The 20,748-nt window shown below is 46.3% G+C and overlaps 1 protein-coding gene across 1 annotated transcript in view; it reads left to right on the top strand.

Moving 5' to 3' along the window:
* The window catches only part of SHOC1 (shortage in chiasmata 1), a 105,457-nt gene that overhangs the window by 53,471 nt on the left and 31,238 nt on the right, over positions 1-20,748 (top strand). Inside the window, exons 18-19 of the mRNA XM_038770260.1 lie at positions 278-465; positions 18,260-18,329. Coding sequence (XP_038626188.1) covers positions 278-465; positions 18,260-18,329 — 258 coding nt within the window. The remainder of the gene's footprint in view (positions 1-277; positions 466-18,259; positions 18,330-20,748) is intronic.

Consider the following 20,748-nt stretch of genomic DNA (forward strand, 5'->3'; position numbering starts at 1 on the left):
CAGCCGTTTGAGAGTCAGCTTCTTTGGAGAAAACTTAGGAGCATTCAGGATATCTTTCCGGCTTCACTCGATTTTCAGGCTTCATTTTAAGATCGCCTTTAAGCAAAACCAGAAAAACGTTGGGGAAATGAAAAAAGAACACATCTAGTAGCCGTTTAGTTTTTCTTTTTTCCTTTTCCTTTGTTTTTTTTTTGGGGGGGGGGGGGTTGCTTGCCTGCTGCAAAATCTGTCAAAAGAACAGATTTATGTCATTATTCTTCACTTTGGTTTACAACAGAATATATATCCACGATCAAAAGTGCCTTCAAGAGAGTTTTAGGTTCCCCTTTGGAAGACATCTGCCGTAAGCTGGAGATTGTGCAGTTTATCAAGAAGAAAAAGCCCGAAGCCAACCACAAGATTAAAGAATTGGAACTGCAGCTGTTAAAGTGGATTCGGAGCATTAATACGCAAAATAAATTTAAGGTTAGAAACTGAAACAAGATGTTCCTGGGAATTAAATTTAGAGCAATAGCAGACAGGAAAGTGTTTTACTTGAAAGGTGATTCGGCTTGTAAGAAGAAATGCTATATTTTTTAACTTTACCTTCGTATTTAACTGAGTATTAATATTCAAAATAAATTTAAGGTTAGAATCTGAAACAAGATGTTCCTGGGAATTAAGTTTAGAGCAATAGCAGACAGAAAAGTGTTTTACTTGAAAGGCTTGCAAGAAGAAATGTTATATTTAACTTTATATTTAACTCTAACTTCATATTTAACTAAGAGTATTAATACCCAAAATAAATTTAAGGTTAGAAACTGAAACAAGATGTTCCTGGGAATTAAATTTAGAGCAATAGCAGAGAGAAAAGTGTTTTACTTGAAAGGTGATTTGGCTTGTAAGAAGAAATGTTATATTCAACTTTATATTTAACTCTAACTTCATTATTTGACTTATCTAACTTATCTAATTATTTAACATTATCTAACTTCTAACTCTAACTAAGAGTATTAATACCCAAAATAAATTTAAGGTTAGAAACTGAAACAAGATGTTCCGGAGAATTAAATTTAGAGCAATAGCAGAGAGAAAAGTGTTTTACTTGAAAGGTGATTCGGCTTGTAAGAAGAAATGTTATATTCAACTTTAACTTTATATTTAACTCTAACTTCATTATTTAACTTATCTAACTTATCTAATTATTTAACATTATCTAACTTCTAACTCTAAGAGTATTAATACCCAAAATAAATTTAAGATTAGAAACTGAAACAAGATGTTCCTGGGAATTAAATTTAGAGCAATAGCAGAGAGAAAAGTGTTTTACTTGAAAGGTGATTCGGCTTGTAAGAAAAAATGTTGCATTTAACTTTATATTTAACTAAGAGTATTAATACTCAAATTTAAGGTTAGAAACTGAAACAAGATGTTCCTGGGAATCAAACTTAGAGCAATAGCAGACAGAAAAGTGTTTTCCTTGAAAGGTGATTCAGCTTGTAAGAAAAAATGTAACATTTAACTTAATATTTAACTAAGAGTATTAATACACAAAATAAATTTAAGGTTAGAAACTGAAACAAGATGTCCCTGGGAATCAAATTTAGAGCAATAGCAGACAGAAAAGTGTTTTCCTTGAAAGGTGATTCGGCTTGTAAGAAAAAATGTTACATTTAACTTTATATTTAAGAGTATTAATACTCAAAATAAATTTAGGGTTAGAAACTGAAACAAGATGTTCCTGGGAATCAAATTTAGAGCAAAAGCAGACAGAAAAGTGTTTTCCTTAAAGGGTGATTCGGCTTGTAAGAAAAAGTGTTACATTTAACTTTATATTTAACTAAGAGTATTAATACTCAAAATAAATTTAAGGTTAGAAACTGAAACAAGATGTTCCTAGGAATCAAATTTAGAGCAATAGCAGACAGAAAAGTGTTTTCCTTGAAAGGTGATTCAGCTTGTAAGAAGAAATGTTATATTTAATTTGGAAATTGAGAAATGGTGGAATACTGAGGTAGTTTGACAGCCCGCTTCCCTCGCCACCCCCCCGACACACAAACGTACAACCAGAGGCATCATTAATTTCATAAGGACTGGCACTTTCCTGCCAAAGAAAGTGTATTTTTGACTTATAGATTCGGGCTCAAAGAAAGTGCAATTGGATTTTTGGGCCCTGTATTCCATTCACACCGCTGCCTGAATTTTGGACGCCTCATCTGTTACTGGAACTGGGCAACTAGAACTCCGGAACTACCCAAGTGGTTTTTGTTCTTCTCCCAAAAGATGCACTAGATCGCTACTACTACTACTACTAATAAAGACGATGGTATCTGCTAAGCGCTTACTATGTGCAAAGCACTGTTCTAAGCGCCGGGGGGGGGGGGGATACAAGGCCATCAGGTCGTCCCACGTGGGGCTCACAGTCTTCATCCCCATTTTCCAGAGGAGGGAACTGAGGCCCAGAGAAGTGACTCGCCCAAGTCCCACAGCTGACAAGTGGCGGAGCCGGGATTTGAACCCATGACCTCTGACTCCAAAGCCCGGGCTCTTTTCCACGCCTCTTCTCTACTGCTACTTTTGTGGATTCGTACTACATATTAGACCAGAACACCCCACCTCCCCTCCCCATCCAGGATAGATAGAATACAACCAGCTCTCATCTGGGGGGATTCAACTGTCTCTGCAGTTCCTCAAAATGCCTCGAAAAGAGGGAACATCATTCCCTTCTGATTACTTGTGTGGATTATCCCGAAATTCCCACAAATGTTGTGTTGGGGCGTGAAGTAGAATTGGAGCTCGTGGCGGCCAGGGAACTTGTCTTCCAACTGGTACGTCGTACTCTCCCGAGCACTTAGCACAGCGCTCTGCACACAGTAGGTGCTCAATAAATACGACTGACTGACTGATTGTAGAATGGGTTTAGATAAAATATATAAAGGACTAGTTTAGGGGCAGTTCTCGCCCAGCCCTTTCGTCCCTCACTCTTCACTCTCCCCCATAAAAATATCTTACATATGTGTGGATTATCCAGAAATTCCCACAAATGTTGTGTTGGGGCGTGAAGTAGAATTGGAGCTCGTGGCGGCCAGGGAACTTGTCTTCCAACTGGTACGTCGTACTCTCCCGAGCACTTAGTACAGCGCTCTGCACACAGTAGGTGTTCAATACATACAATTGACTGATTGTAGAATGGGTTTAGATAAAATATATAAAGGACTAGTTTAGGGGCAGTTCTCGCCCAGCCCTTTTGTCCCTCACTCTTCACTCTCCCCCATAAAAATATCTTACATATGTGTGGATTATCCAGAAATTCCCACAAATGTTGTGTTGGGGCGTGAAGTAGAATTGGAGCTCGTGGCGGCCAGGGAACTTGTCTTCCAACTGGTACGTCGTACTCTCCCGAGCACTTAGCACAGCGCTCTGCACACAGTAGGTGCTCAATAAATACGACTGACTGACTGATTGTAGAATGGGTTTAGATAAAATATATAAAGGACTAGTTTAGGGGCAGTTCTCGCCCAGCCCTTTCGTCCCTCACTCTTCACTCTCCCCCATAAAAATATCTTACATATGTGTGGATTATCCAGAAATTCCCACAAATGTTGTGTTGGGGCGTGAAGTAGAATTGGAGCTCGTGGCGGCCAGGGAACTTGTCTTCCAACTGGTACGTCGTGCTCTCCCGAGCACTTAGTACAGCGCTCTGCACACAGTAGGTGCTCAATACATACAATTGACTGATTGTAGAATGGGTTTAGATAAAATATATAAAGGACTAGTTTAGGTGCAGTTCTCGCCCAACCCTTTTTTCCCTCACTCTTCACTCTCCCCCGTAAAAATATCTTACATATGTGTGGATTATCCCAAAATTCCCACAAATTTTGTGTTGGGGCGTGAAGTAGAATTGGAGCTCGTGGCGGCCAGGGAACTTGTCTTCCAACTGGTACGTCGTGCTCTCCCGAGCACTTAGTACAGCGCTCTGCACACAGTAGGTGCTCAATACATACAATTGACTGATTGTAGAATGGGTTTAGATAAAATATATAAAGGACTAGTTTAGGGGCAGTTCTCGCCCAGCCCTTTTGTCCCTCACTCTTCACTCTCCCCCATAAAAATATCTTACATATGTGTGGATTATCCCAAAATTCCCACAAATTTTGTGTTGGGGCATGAAGTAGAATTGGAGCTCGTGGCGGCCAGGGAACTTGTCTTCCAGCTGTTACGTCGTACTCTCCCGAGCACTTAGCACAGCGCTCTGCACACAGTAGGTGCTCAATAAACACGACTGACTCACTGATTGTAGAATGGGTTTAGATAAAACATATAAAGGACTAGTTTAGGTGCAGTTCTCACCCAGCCCTTTTTTCCCTCACTCTTCACTCTCCCCAAATAAAAATATTTACCGCACATCTGCATATGCATGGTATTCATTCATTCAGTCATATTTATTAAGTGCTTACTGGGTGCAGAGCACTGTACTATGCGCTTGGGAAGTACAATGCTTTGCACATAGTAAGCGCTTAATAAATGTCATCATTATTATTATTAAAGATTTGTGGGCTCCTTGTGGGAGGAGACATTCTACCAACTCATCATCATCAATCGTATTTATTGAGCGCTTACTATGTGCAGAGCACTCTATTGTATTGTCCTCTTCCAAGCACTTAGCACAGTGCTGTGCACAATGTAAGCGCTCAGTAAATACAACTGATTGTTTGCTTGATATGGGGCCTATCCACAGCGAATCTTCAGTGTAAGAGAAGTTAGTTCTGGACCACAGCTAAAGAAAGGTAGTTTTATCTTAGGGAAAAAACACTAGTTGGGACTCCATAAGAAAAGTGCTTTTTTCCCTAGGATAAAAATACTTTTTTTTAGCTGTGTCCAGTACTACTTTCTCTTAAACTAAAGGTTCACTCTGGACAGCATAACAAGCAATCCGTTGTATTTACTGAGCGCTTCCTGCATCATGATGGTTTATTGTGAGCTAAGGCCCTGCCACCTGTCAGCTGTGTGACTTCGGGCATAACTTCGCTGGGCCTCAGTTCCCTCATCTGGAAAATGGGGATTAAGACTGTGAGCCTCATGTGGGACAACCTGATTACCTTGTATCCTCCCCCGGCGCTTAGAACAGTGGTTGGCACATAGTAAGCGTTTAACAAAAGCCGTTATTATTATTATTATTATTATTATTATTATTATTATTATTATTATTATTATTATTATTACAGAACAGGGTAATCCGGGAACAGTCAGAGGCAAGGGGGCCAAGGAACAGATTGTAAACCTTAAATGTGGTGCTTATGTGGGGTTGTAATCCCCAGGAGGAGAGAGACTGAAGAAAGGAAGAAAGGATTGAAGAAAGGACGGAAGTGACGGAAAAGTGGGGATGGGGATGGGGATGGGGCCCGGGGGGAACCTAGTGATTCTCTGGAATGGGGAGAATTCAAGGAGCTAAGGAATTCAATTCAATCATATTTTTTGAGCGCTTACTGGGTGCAGAGCACTGTACTAAGCGCTTGGCAACACGTAGAGACGGTCCCTACCCAACAGCGGGCTCACAGTCTAGAATAGAATAATTAAGAATAATTGGCATTTGTTAAGCGCTCACTATGTGCAAAGCACTGTTCTAAGCGCCGGGGAGGATACAGGGTGATCAGGTTGTCCCACGTGGGGCTCACAGCCTTAATCCCCATTTTACAGATGAGGGAACTGAGGCCCAGAGAAGTGAAGTGACTTGCCCAAGATCACACAGCAGGCATGTGGCGGAGTCGGGATTCGAACCCATGACCTCTGACTCCAAAGCCCGGGCTCTTTCCACTGAGCCATGCTGCTTCTCTTCAAGAAGAAAAGGGTTCTTCTCCTCATGGCCCAGCATGACTGTGTCCAACCCGATTTGCTTGTATTCATTCATTCAACCGTATTTATGGAGCGCTTACCGTGTGCAGAGCGCTGTACTAAGCGCTTGTACCCACCCCAGCGCTTAGTACAGTGCCTGGCACCTCGTAGGTGCTTAACAAGTACCATCATTATTATTATTATAGAGCGTTGTTGCCCGAAGGGAACAAATCAAGCTGATTTCACCTACTGCAGGTAATGATAATAATAATAATAATTTTGGTATTTGTTAGGCACTTACTATGTGCAAAGCACTGTTCTAAGCGCTGGGGAGGATACAAGGTGATCAGGTTGTCCCATGTGGGACTCACAATCTTAAACCCCATTTTACAGATGAGGTAACTGAGGCCCAGAGAAGTGAAGTGACTTGCCCACAGCCACACAGCTAAGTGGCGGAGCTGGGATTTGAACCCATGACCTTTGACTCCAAAGCCCCGGCTCTTTCCACTGAGCCACGCTGCTTCTCTAATAATAATAATAATGGTATTTGTTAAGCGCTTACTATGTGCGAAACACTGTTCTAAGCGCTGGGGTAGATAGAAGGTAACCAGGTTGTCCCATGTGGGGCTCACAAAGTCCCCATTTTACAAATGAGGTAACTGAGGCCCAGAGAAGTGAAGTGACTTGCCCAAAGTCGCACAGCTAAGTGACAGAGCCAGGATTCGAACCCACGATCGCCGACTCCCAAGCCCCTGCTCTTTCCACTAAGCCACGCTGCTTCCCACAGGACTAACAGAAAAAAATAGATTTGTCACAAATTAAATCCGGCAAAAAAATATATATATATATATACGGTCGGTTCTCCCATAACGTGTTTTCTCTACAAGTTTTGGGCAGAATGCTGATGGGGAATTAGGGAACAAAGATTATAAATCAGTTCTCCAAGTAGCCTCAATCCATTAGACGTGTAATTTGGGTTAAAATTGGAAGCTCCCACTTTGTAGCATTCCAAACCTAGGCTAAAGGCGACCAGAATACAAAAATAAGTAACGTGGTAAGCAATTTTCCATTGTATCACGTTATCCGTGGACTCTTACTTGCTAATGTAATATGAAGAGGAATCGGCCGTATTTTTATTCCATATTAGCAAAAGGGCATGGAGGTGGGAATGTAATGGGAAGCTGCTACTGCAGCCAAGAATTGCAAATAGAAGATGAAGATCCCACGGGAAAAGTATTTCTAAACTTCAATAGTACCTATTAGAGAAGCAGCAGGGCTCAGTGGAAAGAGCCCGGGCTTTGGAGCCGGAGGTCATGGGTTCAAATTCCGGTTCCGCCAATCGTCAGCTGTGGGACTTTGGCCAAGTCACTTCACTTCTCTGGGCCTCTGTTCCCTCATCTGGAAAATGGGGATGAAGACTGGGAGCCCCCCTTGGGACCACCTGATCACCTTGGAACCCCCCCAGCTCTTAAAACAGTGCTTTGCACATAGTAGGCGCTTAATAAATGCCATCATTATTATTATTGTTGTAACCTCCCCAGTTCTTAGAACAGTGCTTTGCACATAGTGAGCGCTTAATAAATGCCATCATTAAGTCACTTCACTTCTCTGGGCCTCAGTTCCCTCATCTGGAAAATGGGGATGAAGACTGGGAGCCCCCCGTGGGACCACCTGATCAGCTAGTAACCTCCCCAGCGCTTAGAACAGTGCTTTGCACATAGTAAGCGCTTAATAAATGCCATCATTATTATTATTATTGTAACCTCCCCAGTTCTTAGAACAGTGCTTTGCAAGTAGTAAGCACTTAATAAATGCCATCATTAAGTCACTTCACTTCTCTGCGCCTCAGTTCCCTCATCTGGAAAATGGGGATGAAGACTGGGAGCCCCCCGTGGGACCACCTAATCAGCTTGTAACCTCCCCAGCGCTTAGAACAGTGCTTTGCACATAGTGAGCGCTTAATAAATGCCATCATTGTTATTATTATTGTAACCTCCCCAGTTCTTAGAACAGTGCTTTGCACATAGTGAGCGCTTAATAAATGTCATCATTAAGTCACTTAACTTCTCTGGGCCTCAGTTCCCTCATCTGGAAAATGGGGATGAAGACTGGGAGCCCCCCGTGGGACCACCTGATCAGCTTGTAACCTCCCCAGCGCTTAGAACAGTGCTTTGCACATAGTGAGCGCTTAATAAATGCCATCATTATTATTATTATTGTAACCTCCCCAGTTCTTAGAACAGTGCTTTGCAAATAGTAAGCGCTTAATAAATGCCATCATTAAGTCACTTCACTTCTCTGCGCCTCAGTTCCCTCATCTGGAAAATGGGGATGAAGACTGGGAGCCCCCCGTGGGACCACCTGATCAGCTTGTAACCTCCCCAGCGCTTAGAACAGTGCTTTGCACATAGTAAGCGCTTAATAAATGCCATCATCATCATCATCATCATCTCCTCTGCAGTCTCCCGTTTCCTCCCACCTCGGGAGCATGGATATCCCACTGGCACATTTAGATAAAAACAAATCAAACCGAACTCATCGTCTTTCCTCGCCGATCCGCTCCTTCATCAGACTTTCCCGTCACAGGCGACGCCGCTGCCGTCCTTCCCGTTTCTGCAGTCCGCAATCACGGCTCTTCCCCGTCCTTCCGCATCCCCGTTCAAGTCGTTTGGAAAACCTGGTGGTTTTTCCTCCACAACGTCTCCAAAACCCGCCCTTTCCTCTCTATCCAAAGTTAGGACGCTGCTCCGCACACAGTAGGTGCTCCAAAAGTGCTCTGGTCCAGGCACTTATCTCATCCAAGCGCTTAAAACAGTGCTGCGCACATAGTGAGTGCTCAATAAATACCATTGATTGATTGATTGATCCTGACTCGATGACTGCGAAGGCGTCCTCTCCGGTTTCCCTGCCTCCCATCTCCAGCTCATGTTTCACTCCGCTGCCCGGATCACTTTTCTAAAATGCCGAGCCTTTCATCATTCCCCGCTCATCAAAAACTTTCAATGGTTCCTGTCCACAATAAGCAGAAACGATAAGCAGGGATGATAATAATAACTATGGTATTTGTTAAGCGCTTACTAGGTGCCAAGCACTGTACTAAGCACTGGAGCACTGTAACTGAGTGATCATGTCAGTTAATTCTATTGCACTCCCCTAAATGCTTAGTACGGTGATCCGCGCAGATTAAGCGCTCAATAACAATCAATCAATCAATCAATCAATCAATCATATTTATTGAGCGCTTACTATGTGCAGAGCACTGTACTAAGCGCTTGGGAAGTACAAATTGGCATCACATAGAGACAGTCCCTACCCAACAGTGGGCTCACAGTCTAAATGCCATTCATTGTTTCTGGACTGTGAGCCCGTTGTCGGGTAGGGACCGTCTCTATATGTTGCCAACTTGTACTACCCAAGCGCTTAGTCCAGTGCTCTGCGCACAGTAAGCGCTCAATAAATACGACTGAAGGAATGGATTGATTTGGCGGGTATTTCTTGCCTTGCAAGTATTTACAAGGTTCATATCCTGAAGCTCCGAGAATAGACGCGAGACCCCGTACGAGAATCTTCAGTCTAATCGGGGATTAAGAAGACAGCTGTAAAATCATCATTTCTGCATCAAACAGAAACTCCTTATCTGCTTCTCTAATGAATAAGCGCTTAGTACAGTGCTCTGCACATAGTAAGCGCTCAATAAATACGATCGATGCTTAACTTTAAAGCCCCCTCCTCTCTTACCTCTCTGATTTTCTGCTACAATCCAGGCTCAACCCTTGGCTCCCATAACAACGATCTACTCACTGTACCTTCTTCTCATCTAGCGTAGCTAGAAGCAGCGTGGCTCAGTGGGAAGAGCCCGGGCTTGGGAGTCAGAGGTCCTGGGTTCTAATCCCGGCTCCCCCACGTGCCTGCTGTGTGACCTTGGGCAAGTCGCTTCGCTTCTCTGAGCCTCAGCTACCTCATGTGTAAAATGGGGATGAAGACCGTGAGCCCCACGTGGGACAACGTGATCACCTTGTATTCCCTCCCGCCCAGCGCTTAGAACAGTGCTTGGCACATAGTAAGCGCTTAACAAATGCCATCTTATTATTATTATTACTACTATCTCGCCGAAGACTCAATCAGTCGGATTTATTGAGCACTTGCTGTCCGCAAAGCGGTATACTAAGTGCTCGGAAGAGTACGATACAACAGGGTTGGTGGGCGTGTTCCCGGCCCACATCGAGCTTACAGTTTAGAGGGGGAGAGAGGCATTAATAATTAATATACTATAATATGATATATATATTATAATATAATATAATTAATAAGCAGATTACAGATATGTACAGAAGCGCCGTGGGGCTGAAGGAGGGGGCAAGGTGATTGAGTGCCTTAAGGCTGATTTTAAGGAATTCGGGTTTGTTGCGGAGGTGGACGGGCAACCACTGGCAGTTCTTGAGGAGTCGGGGAACGTGAACGGAACGGTTTGGGAGGACGGTGACCCGGGAAGCATGAGGGAAGCATGGACTGGAGTGGGGAGAGAGAAGAGGCAAGGAGGCGAATGCGTCGATCGTGGTGGGATAGGCTAACCGCTTAGATTAACACGACAGTGGTTCGGACGGAGAGGAAATGACCGTTTTGGCGATATTGTGAAGGTCGAACCGACGGGATTTGGCGACGGATCGAACGGGCGGGTTGAGTGAAAGCCGAGTGGAGGATAACACCAAGGATACGGGCTTGGGAGTCAAGGAGGGTGGTGATGGGAAAGACCCCTTGGCCACGTCCTTCCTCGCGCCTGGAATTCCCCCGTCCCCCGCAACCTCTATATACGATCTCTCTCCCCACCTTATTAAAAATCACATCTCCTCCGAGAGACCTTCCTCATTTCCCCTTCTCCTTCTTCCTTCTCCGTCACCTTGGCACTTGGATTTGCGCCCTTTAGATTTTTTATGGTAATAATAATGATAATAATGACATTTATTAAGCTCTTACTATGTGCAAAGCACTGGGGAGGTTACACCCATTCAGTCGTATTTATTGAGCGCTTACTGTGTGCAGAGCATTGGACTAAGCGCTTGGGAAGTACAAATTGGCAACATATAGAGACGGTCCCTACCCAACAACGGGCTTATAGTCTAGACAGTCTAGACTGCAGGTTGCACGGCGATCAGGCTGTCCCCCGGGGGGCTCCCGGTCTTCATCCCCATTTTCCAGATGAGGTAACTGAGGCACAGAGACGTGAAGCGACTTGCCCAAAGTCTCCCAGCTGACAGCGGGCGGAGCTGGGATTTGAACCCATGACCTCTGACTCCAAAGCCCGGGCTCTTGCCACTGAGCCACGCTGCTTCTCTAAGGGTACTTGTTGGGCCATTTCTCGGGCTAGAAAAAATAGATGAGATTAAATGTAAAAAGTTCCAGTTGGAGGGGGCCCTTAAGTTATCTTAATTCTGTTAATATCTGCGGGGAGGGCCGTTTCAGTTTTGGCAGAAAAGAGGAGAGGAGACATCCCATTCATTCCCTCAGTAAGTTGGGTCCCCAAGAGGCAGATTGGGCGAGTCACTTAGCTTCTCAGAGCCTCGATTACCTCATCTGTAAAATGGGGATGATGACTATGAGCCCCACACGGGACCATCTGATCACCTTGTATCCCCCCCAGCGCTTAGAACAGTGCCTTGCACATAGTAGGCGCTTAACAAATGCCATCATTATTATTATTATTACAATTGGGCAACAAGTAGAGAAACATTCATTCCATTGTATTGAGCGCTTACTGGGTGCAGAGCACTACTAAGCAAATGGCAAGTACAATTGGGCAACAGAGACATTCATTCAATCGTATTTATTTAGAGCTTACTGTGTGCAGAGCACTGTACTAAGCGCTTGGAAAGTCCAATTGGGCAACAAATGGAGACAATCTCTGCCCAACAACGGGCTATGGAAGTGTCTGGCCAATGGCCCGGCTGGGATTAGAAGCCCTGTCCAGCGCTTAATACAGTGCTCTGCACACAGTAAGCGCTCAATAAATACGATTGAATGAATGAATGAATTTGTTTATTTTACTTGTACATATTTATTCTACTTATTTTATTTTGTTAATATGTTTTGTCTTGTTGTCTGTCTCCCCCTTCTAGACTGTGAGCCCGCTGTCGGGTAGGGACCGTCTCTAGATGTTGCCGACTTGGACTTCCCAAGCGCTTAGTACAGTGCTCTGCACACAGTAAGCGCTCAATAAATACGATTGAATGAATTTACTTCTGAAAAATTATTTAATGCCTGACTGCGGCATCACAGATATACTGCCGGCGAGTAGCGTGGATCCTGGGAGAAGAGGGCTTCAATTGTTGGGGAGACATCACTGATAATCACTGTCTTAAAGTTCCTGTTTCACTGCTCTGCCCAAAGGCAGAAGCAGCGGGGCTCAGTGGAAAGAGCCCGGGCTTTGGAGTCCGAGGCCACGGGTTCAAATCCCGGCTCCGCCGATCGTCGGCGGCGTGACTTTGGGCAAGTCACTTCACTTCCCTGTGCCTCCGTTACCTCATCTGGAAAATGGGGAGGAAGACTGTGAGCCCCCCGTGGGACAACGTGATCCCCTTGCAACCTCCCCAGCGCTTAAAACAGTGCTTTGCACATAGTAAGTGCTTAATAAATGCTATTATTATTATTAAAGGCTAGACTCCCTCAATTTCTAGCCTGCATAGAGCCACTTAGCTATTACCCTTAAATCACCCAACGATTTTCCCCGATCTACACAGCTGTGACCGGAGTACTTAAAGATACTTCTAAGCAATCCGTCATTGATATTGACGATATCGTCCGTCGATATTCGTCAGTGATATTCGTCTGGGATGTTTATTGAGCAGAGCACCGTACTAAGCGCTTAGGAGAGCAGGGTAGACTCGGCAGACGTGCTCCCCGTCCACAAGGAGCTTGTAGTCTACAGGTCTACAGGTCCACAAGGAGCTTGTAGTCTACAGGTGCTAAAATCAATTACAGATAGGAGAAATGGGTGAGTGCGAGGAAACGCACTTAAGTTGTTTGCCAATTCTATTATTGCCATAGCATATTGATTGCTCAACTACACCCTGTGATGCCATCGCCTACTTTTATCATTGTTACTGTTTTATTGCTTCTGCATCTCAATTGTTAACCCCCCACTGTACTGTCACTCGCCCTGCTGACCTCACCATGAACTTTCAGTTCCCTTGCTCCCAACTGCCATTCCCATTCCTCACCTTCCCCTTCCCCTCTCCCACCCAGCTGTTTCCCTCCCTCTCACCCACCAAGACCGCTCCCCCTCAACCCCTACCAAGGATTCCTCTGTACCTGCGCAGGTCCTCTGCTTCTCCCTCCCGACCCCCCCTCCTCCCCTTCTCCCCACCCCCCACCCCATCCCAGTTCTCCTTTCCCATCGCCACCCCCCCTTCCCACTCTCCCCGCCCAGGCCCCCGCCAACTCATCCCAATCCAAACCCTCCCCACCCCTCGCACCCTTCCCCCTCCCTCCCCACCCTCGACAGCTGATGCCAAGTGTGGCCTCTGGAACCCCCCGCTCCGTTTTAAGTAAGATTCCTTTCATCCTGGACCTTTTCCTTTCCAGTTCTCTACTCCTCCTCGCCCTAACTGAAACATGGCTGTCGTCGGACGACACGGTCTCTTCTGCTGCTCTCTGCAGTGCAGGCCTCTTCTTCTCCCACTCCCCCAGACTCACTGGAAAAGGAGGAGGTGTCGGTTTCCTTCTCGCCCCCCAATGTCGCTTTCGCACTATCCCTCCTCCCCCTTCCCTTTCCTTCCCCTCCTTTGAAGCCCACATTATTCGCCTCTACCACCCCCTCCAGATTCTTGTAGCCGTCATCTACCGCCCTCCGGGCCCCACTTCCAACTTCTTTAACGACTTTGACCCCTTCCTCACATTCCTTCTCTCCTTCTCCATGCCCACTCTGATCCTTGGAGACTTCAATATCCACATGGATATCCCTAACGACTCCTCTGCCGCCCGCCTTCTATCTCTCCTTGACGCTGCCAACCTCTTCCTCCACCCCACCTCACCCACTCACCAACTTGGTCATACCCTCGACCTCATCATCTCCTACCGCTGCACTGTGTCCACCCTCACCAATCTGTGATCCCTCTCTCTGATCATAATCTTCTCACCTGCCTCCTCACTCACACTCCTTTCCCCTGTAAATCCGTATTACTCCCTCACAGAGATCTCCGCTCTCTGGACCCCACCCATCTTTCGGAACGCCTCACACCCCACCTCGCCGCCCTCTCCTCTCTACCCAGTCTTGATGATCAGATTACTGCTCTCAACTCTACCCTTTCTACTCAGCTAGACTCGCTCGCTCCCCTTTCCCTTCGCCGCTCTCGCACCACTAACCCACAGCCCTGGATCACTGCCACTGTCCGCCTCCTTCGCTCTTATGCTCGAGCTGCCGAACGCTGCTGGCGAAAGTCTAAACACCATGCCAACCTCGTTCACTTCAAGTTTATCCTTTCCTGCCTTAACTCAGCCCTCTCTTCTGCCAGACAAAACTATTTCTCCTCCCTTATTGACACCCATGCCCATCACCCCCGCCAGCTCTTCCGTACATTCAACTCCCTTCTCAGGCCCCCGGTTCCTCCCCCTCCTCCTTCCCTCACCCCCAACGATCTGGCCTCCTACTTCATTAACAAAATTAAATCCATCAGGTCCGACCTCCCCAAAGTCTCTTCCCCCCTTTCTCCAACCCCCCGGCTCTCAACATTCTCTGCTACTCTCCCATCCTTCCCAGTGGTATCCTCAGAGGAACTCTCCTCCCTCCTCTCAAGTGCTACTCCGGCCACCTGTGCTTCTGACCCCATTCCCTCTCATCTTATGAAATCTCTCGCTCCATCCCTTCTCCCCTCCTTAACTTCCATCTTCAACCGCTCACTCTCCACTGGTTCCTTCCCCTCTGCCTTCAAACATGCCCATGTCTCTCCCATCCTAAAAAAACCCTCTCTTGACCCCACCTCACCTTCTAGTTATCGTCCCATATCCCTCCTACCATTCCTTTCCAAACTCCTTGAACGAGTTGTCTACACGCGCTGCCTAGAATTCCTCAACAACAACTCTCTCCTCGACCCCCTCCAGTCTGGCTTCCGTCCCCTTCATTCCACGGAAACTGCGCTCTCAAAGGTCACCAATGACCTCCTGCTTGCCAAATCCAACGGCTCATACTCTGTCCTAATCCTCCTCGACCTCTCAGCTGCCTTTGACACTGTGGACCACCCCCTTCTCCTCAACACGTTATCTGACCTTGGCTTCACAGACTCCGTCCTCTCCTGGTTCTCCTCTTATCTCTCCGGTCGTTCTTTCTCAGTCTCTTTTGCAGGCTCCTCCTCCCCCTCCCATCCTCTTACTGTGGGAGTTCCCCAAGGTTCAGTGCTTGGTCCCCTTCTGTTCTCAATCTACACTCACTCCCTTGGTGACCTCATTCGCTCCCACGGCTTCAACTATCACCTCTACGCTGATGACACCCAGATCTCCATCTCTGCCCCTGCTCTCTCCCCCTCCCTCCAGGCTCGCATCTCCTCCTGCCTTCAGGACATCTCCATCTGGATGTCCGCCCGCCACCTAAAGCTCAACATGTCGAAGACTGAGCTCCTTGTCTTCCCTCCCAAACCTTGTCCTCTCCCTGACTTTCCCATCTCTGTTGACGGCACTACCATCCTTCCCGTCTCACAAGCCCGCAACCTTGGTGTCATCCTCGACTCCGCTCTCTCATTCACCCCTCACATCCAAGCCGTCACCAAAACCGGCCGGTCTCAGCTCCGCAACATTGCCAAGATCCGCTCTTTCCTCTCCATCCAAACCGCTACCCTGCTAATTCAAGCTCTCATCCTATCCCGTCTGGACTACTGCACTAGCCTTCTCTCTGATCTCCCATCCTCGTGTCTCTCTCCACTTCAATCCATACTTCATGCTGCTGCCCGGATTATCTTTGTCCAGAAACGCTCTGGACATATCACTCCCCTCCTCAAAAACCTCCAATGGCTACCGATCAATCTGCGCATCAGGCAGAAACTCCTCACCCTGGGCTTCAAGGCTGTCCATCACCTCGCCCCCTCCTACCTCACCTCCCTTCTCTCCTTCTACTGCCCAGCCCGCACCCTCCGCTCCTCCACCACTAATCTCCTCACTGTACCTCGCTCTCGCCTGTCCCGCCATCGACCCCCGGCCCACGTCATCCCCCGGGCCTGGAATGCCCTCCCTCTGCCCATCCGCCAAGCTAGCTCTCTTCCTCCCTTCAAGGCCCTGCTGAGAGCTCACCTCCTCCAGGAGGCCTTCCCAGATTGAGCCCCTTCTTTCCTCTCCCCCTCGTCCCCCTCTCCATCCCCCCGCCTTACCGCCTTCCCCTCCCCACAGCACCTGTATATATGTATATATGGTTGTACATATTTATTACTCTGTTTATTTATTTATTTATTTATTTATTTTGCTTGTACATTTCTATCCTACTTATTTTATTTTGTTGGTATGTTTGGTTCTGTTCTCTGTCTCCCCCTTTTGGACTGTGAGCCCACTATCGGGTAGGGACTGTCTCTATGTGATGCCAATTTGTACTTCCCAAGCGCTTAGTACAGTGCTCTGCACATAGTAAGCGCTCAATAAATACGATTGATTGATTGATTGATTAAGTGCTGGGGGCTAGGGTGAATATGAAGGGCTTAAGGGGCGTAGGGGAAATGAGGGTTTGGTCAGAGAAGGCCTCGTAGAGGAGATGGGGAGCTTGTACTTCCCAAGCGCTTAGTACAGTGCTCTGCACACAGTAAGCGCTCAATAAATACGATTGAATGAATAATAAGGGGAAGGGGATTCCAGGCCAGAGGGAGGATGCGGACGAGATGAGATTGAGGTACAAAGAATAGACTGGCATTAGAGGAGGGAAGTCGTCTACGCTCGCAAGCGCTCAATACAGTGCTCTTCGCGCGGCGGATTGTAAGCTCCTTGTGGACAGGGACTGTGTCTACCAACTCTCTTGGAGAAGCAGCGTGGCTCAGTGGAAAGAGCCCGGGCTTTGGAGTCAGAGGTCGTGGGTTCAAATCCCGGCTCCGCCACTTGTCAGCTGTGTGACTTTGGGCAAGTCACGTCGCTTCTCTGTGCTTCAGTGACCTCATCTGTAAAATTGGGGATGAAGACTGGGAACCCCCCGTGGGACAACCTGATCACCTTGTAACCGCCCCAGTGCTTAGAACAGTGCTCTGCACATAGTAAGCGCTTAATAAATGCCATTATTACTCACTCTCTTGTGTTGTACTCTCCCAAGTGCTTAGTACAGTGCTCCGCACATAGGATTAAGACCATAATGGATTGTGTCCAACTGGCTTAGCTTGTATGTACCACAGTGCTTAGAACAGTGCTTGTAAGGGCTTAACGAGTACCATTAACATCATCATCAGCGTGGCTCGGTGGAAAGAGCCCGGGCTTGGGAGCCAGAGGTCACGGGTTCCCTTGGGCAAGCACTTCTCTGGGCCTCAGTGACCTCATCTGGAAAATGGGGATGAAGATCGTGAGCCCCCCGTGGGACAACCTGATCACCTTGTATCCCCCCAGCGCTCAGAACAGTGCCCTGTACGTAGTAAGCGCTTAACAGATACCATCGTCATCATTATCATCGTCATCGTTGGGTAAGGTTCAAAGCGATGGAATCAGAGGCTCGGGTGGAGGGGGTGGATTTTGAGAGGAGACAGGCGGTGGGAAGGACGGGAGAGCAGAAAAGGGGGAAGGAGGAGGGTCGGACTGGAAGGATGCGGAGGAGATTTTAGGAAGATCAATCAATCAATCAATCAATCGTATTTATTGAGCGCTTACTATGTGCAGAGCACTGTACTAAGCGCTTGGGAAGTACAAATTGGCATCACATAGAGACAGTCCCTACCCAACAGTGGGCTCACAGTCTAAAAGGGGGAGGCAGAGAACAGAACCAAACATACCAACAAAATAAAATAAGTAGGATAGAAACGTACAAGTAAAATAAATAAATAAATAAATAAATAGAGGAATAAATATGTACAACCATAATGGTTTCGGGCTTACAGATAAAGTTGGTGGTTAGGTCATTGGGACAGGACAGTCGATTTTATGACCTCCAGTTCTCTCCATGCTTATTCTTCAGGATTTAGGTAATCTAATTACTGAAAAGAGGCTGTGGCCGTTTGGTTTTAGCGCTGCCTCTCAGCCTTAAAGTCTCTGCGAAACTCTGTGTTGACTCGGATTGTTGGATTCCAGCAAAATCTGCCCGCTGCTGCTACTTCACAATGATCAGTCACCCCCTCAACAATGCTTCCGAAGTTTTTATGTTGCTTTGGTTGGGTTTTTTTTCCCCCCCCGGTATGCCTGTTTGGCATAAACAGCAGTCATTCCCTGCGTGATGAAGTAGAGAATCTCTTTTTAGGTGGATTTTAATCACGAGTTGTTTTTTCTTTTTTTTTCTGTATTTGGCCAGGTACTGATAATATCGAGACTGAAATCACAGGATGAAACTTATGTCCTTTATAATTGCCTTAGAGGAATAGGTAACTGTTCTTTTTACTTTATAATTAAATGTATGTTTTATCTCTCAAAACAAGACAAATTCAAGTCTACATTTAATAAAGTAGACGCACTTGACTGGTTCTTAAATTTTTCACACATATGTGTATCTTTAGATACGGCGCTTAGAACAGTGCTTTGCACAGAGTAAGCGCTTAACAAATACCATCATTATTATTATTATTTAGGGAGATAAAAGAGAAAAGATATGTGTATCTTTAGGGATCCCTAAAATCCCTAAAATACACAGAGAAGCAGTGTGGCTCAATGGAAAGAGCCCGGGCTTTGGAGTCAGAGGTCATGGGTTCAAATCCCGGCTCCGCCAGTTGTCAGCTGTGCGACTTCGGGCCAGTCACTTCACTTCTCTGGGCCTCAGTTTCCTCGTCTGTAAAATGGGGATTAAGACCGTGAGCCCCCCGTGGGACAACGTCATCACCGGGCGACCTCCCCAGCGCTTAGAACAGTGCTTTGCACATAGTAAGCGCTTAATAAATGCCATTATTATTATTATTATGTATATTGTAATGAGACATCGCTTCTTTGCCCGTCATCAGCTTTGCTCGTGAAATGCCTGGAGTCCCACATCCTCGATTTGGTGTCCACGCCATTTGGAGTACTGGCGCTGAATTTATGTGATTTTGAGTTAGGGTGACAAGAAGTGGGTTGCCGTGTTGCAAATACACGACCAAACCTTTGGCTGTAGAATTGGCTGAGAAGCAACTAATATATGGGACAACCTGCTGGTAGTAATAATAATAATAATAATGGCATTTATTAAGCGCTTACTATGTGCAAAGCACTGTTCTAAGCGCTGGGGAGGTTACAAGGTAATCAGGTTGTCCCCCGTGGGGCTCACAGTCTTCATCCCCATTTTACAGATGGGGTAACTGAGGCACACAGAAGTTAAGTGACTTGCCCAAAGTCACACAGCTGACAATTGGCAGAGCCGGGATTTGAACCCATGACCTCTGACTCCAGAGCCCGGGCTCTTTCCCATTGAGCCACGCTGCTTCTCTGAAAGAGTCTCTTGCACCCAGAAAGCCCGTCGACCTCCTTTCCCGAGCCTTTTATTTTCCCAGCGTTTTGAAAATCCACACTCAGCTCCATTCGGAAGTTTACCAGGTCGGAATCAGTGCAATTATCTAATCTCTCTGAGGACCGTAGCTCATGTGGATCATGGACTACGAGAGCGTCAAATGCGAGTAGAGCTTTAAGGTCTACACTTTCTCGAGGTCATCAGTCCAATCCTCCGCTGAGTTTGAATGATTAGTCAATCGTATTTACTGAGCGCTTACTGTGTGCAGAGCACTGTACTAAGCGCTTGATTATAACAGGAAGGTTAACTCTACTTAGGATCACATAATCCAACCAAACCAATCAGCTGTTCCAAATCCTGAACGTTTTATGGCGTAGACAGTGAAGAAGATCTGACTGTCCGCGGCCGTATTTTTTCATGTGTACCATCTGAAATTACTCTAGTAGAAATGAAATGGGAATAAAATAGGAATCCTCAAAAAGAGAAGCGAGGGAAGTGACAGCGAATGTGGGAAACATCTGCTTTTCATGAGTCTTCTGTATTTTTGTGATTATATTTATATATTCCGTGAGGGAAAAGGAAAAGATAAACCTTCCTCCTAAATTGAAATAAGCTTTCTGGAAAGCCAACCTGGAACCCAGGTCTAAACATTTCTTTGGCAGTTGACAGAGCTAAATAATATAGTGCCATTAGCCCATTTGCACAGAATTGATTGGTATTTCATTAGGGCTTTTTAATAAATTCACGTTCATTCATTCATTCAATCGTATTTACTGAGCGCTTACCGTGTGCAGAGCGCTGTACTAAGCGCTTGGGAAGTACAGGTTGGCAACATATAGAGACGGTCCCTACCCGACAACGGGCTCACAGTCGAGAAGGGGGAAATTCTAATGTAGCATTTCAGAAAACAAAAACAGAATATGATTTTATATACGCATTTCTAGCTGTCCTTCACTCTCAAAGACGATGCCAGGGGAGGCAGAAAAGACAGGTGACTCGCAAACTCCCAACATTGCCAAATTCACTGCCCGCAAAGACAGTTTCTTGCTGTGCCAATGGGTTTGTATCAGATAGGGCCCGTCTCTTCTCGTCAAGCCTGCCTCGTGGTATCCCAATCAATCAATCGTATTTATTGAGCGCCTACTGTGTGCGGAGCACTGATAATATATTACCCGATATGCACATACCATCAGCCGTGCCACAATCCCACCTTCGCTGAGTAGTTCGTGGGAGGAGAATGAACGAAAGCAGGGTATCCGAACAGTTGCTGTGCGGCGGCCTAAAGCGGGGAAACGGAAAGAATTAGGACTGGAAAACTGTCTGAAGAACACCGCAAGGCAAAAAGACGGCAACAGAAAACATGCGGC

This window comes from Tachyglossus aculeatus, chromosome X3, assembly GCF_015852505.1.
Source record: "Tachyglossus aculeatus isolate mTacAcu1 chromosome X3, mTacAcu1.pri, whole genome shotgun sequence".
Classification (NCBI taxonomy): domain Eukaryota; kingdom Metazoa; phylum Chordata; class Mammalia; order Monotremata; family Tachyglossidae; genus Tachyglossus; species Tachyglossus aculeatus.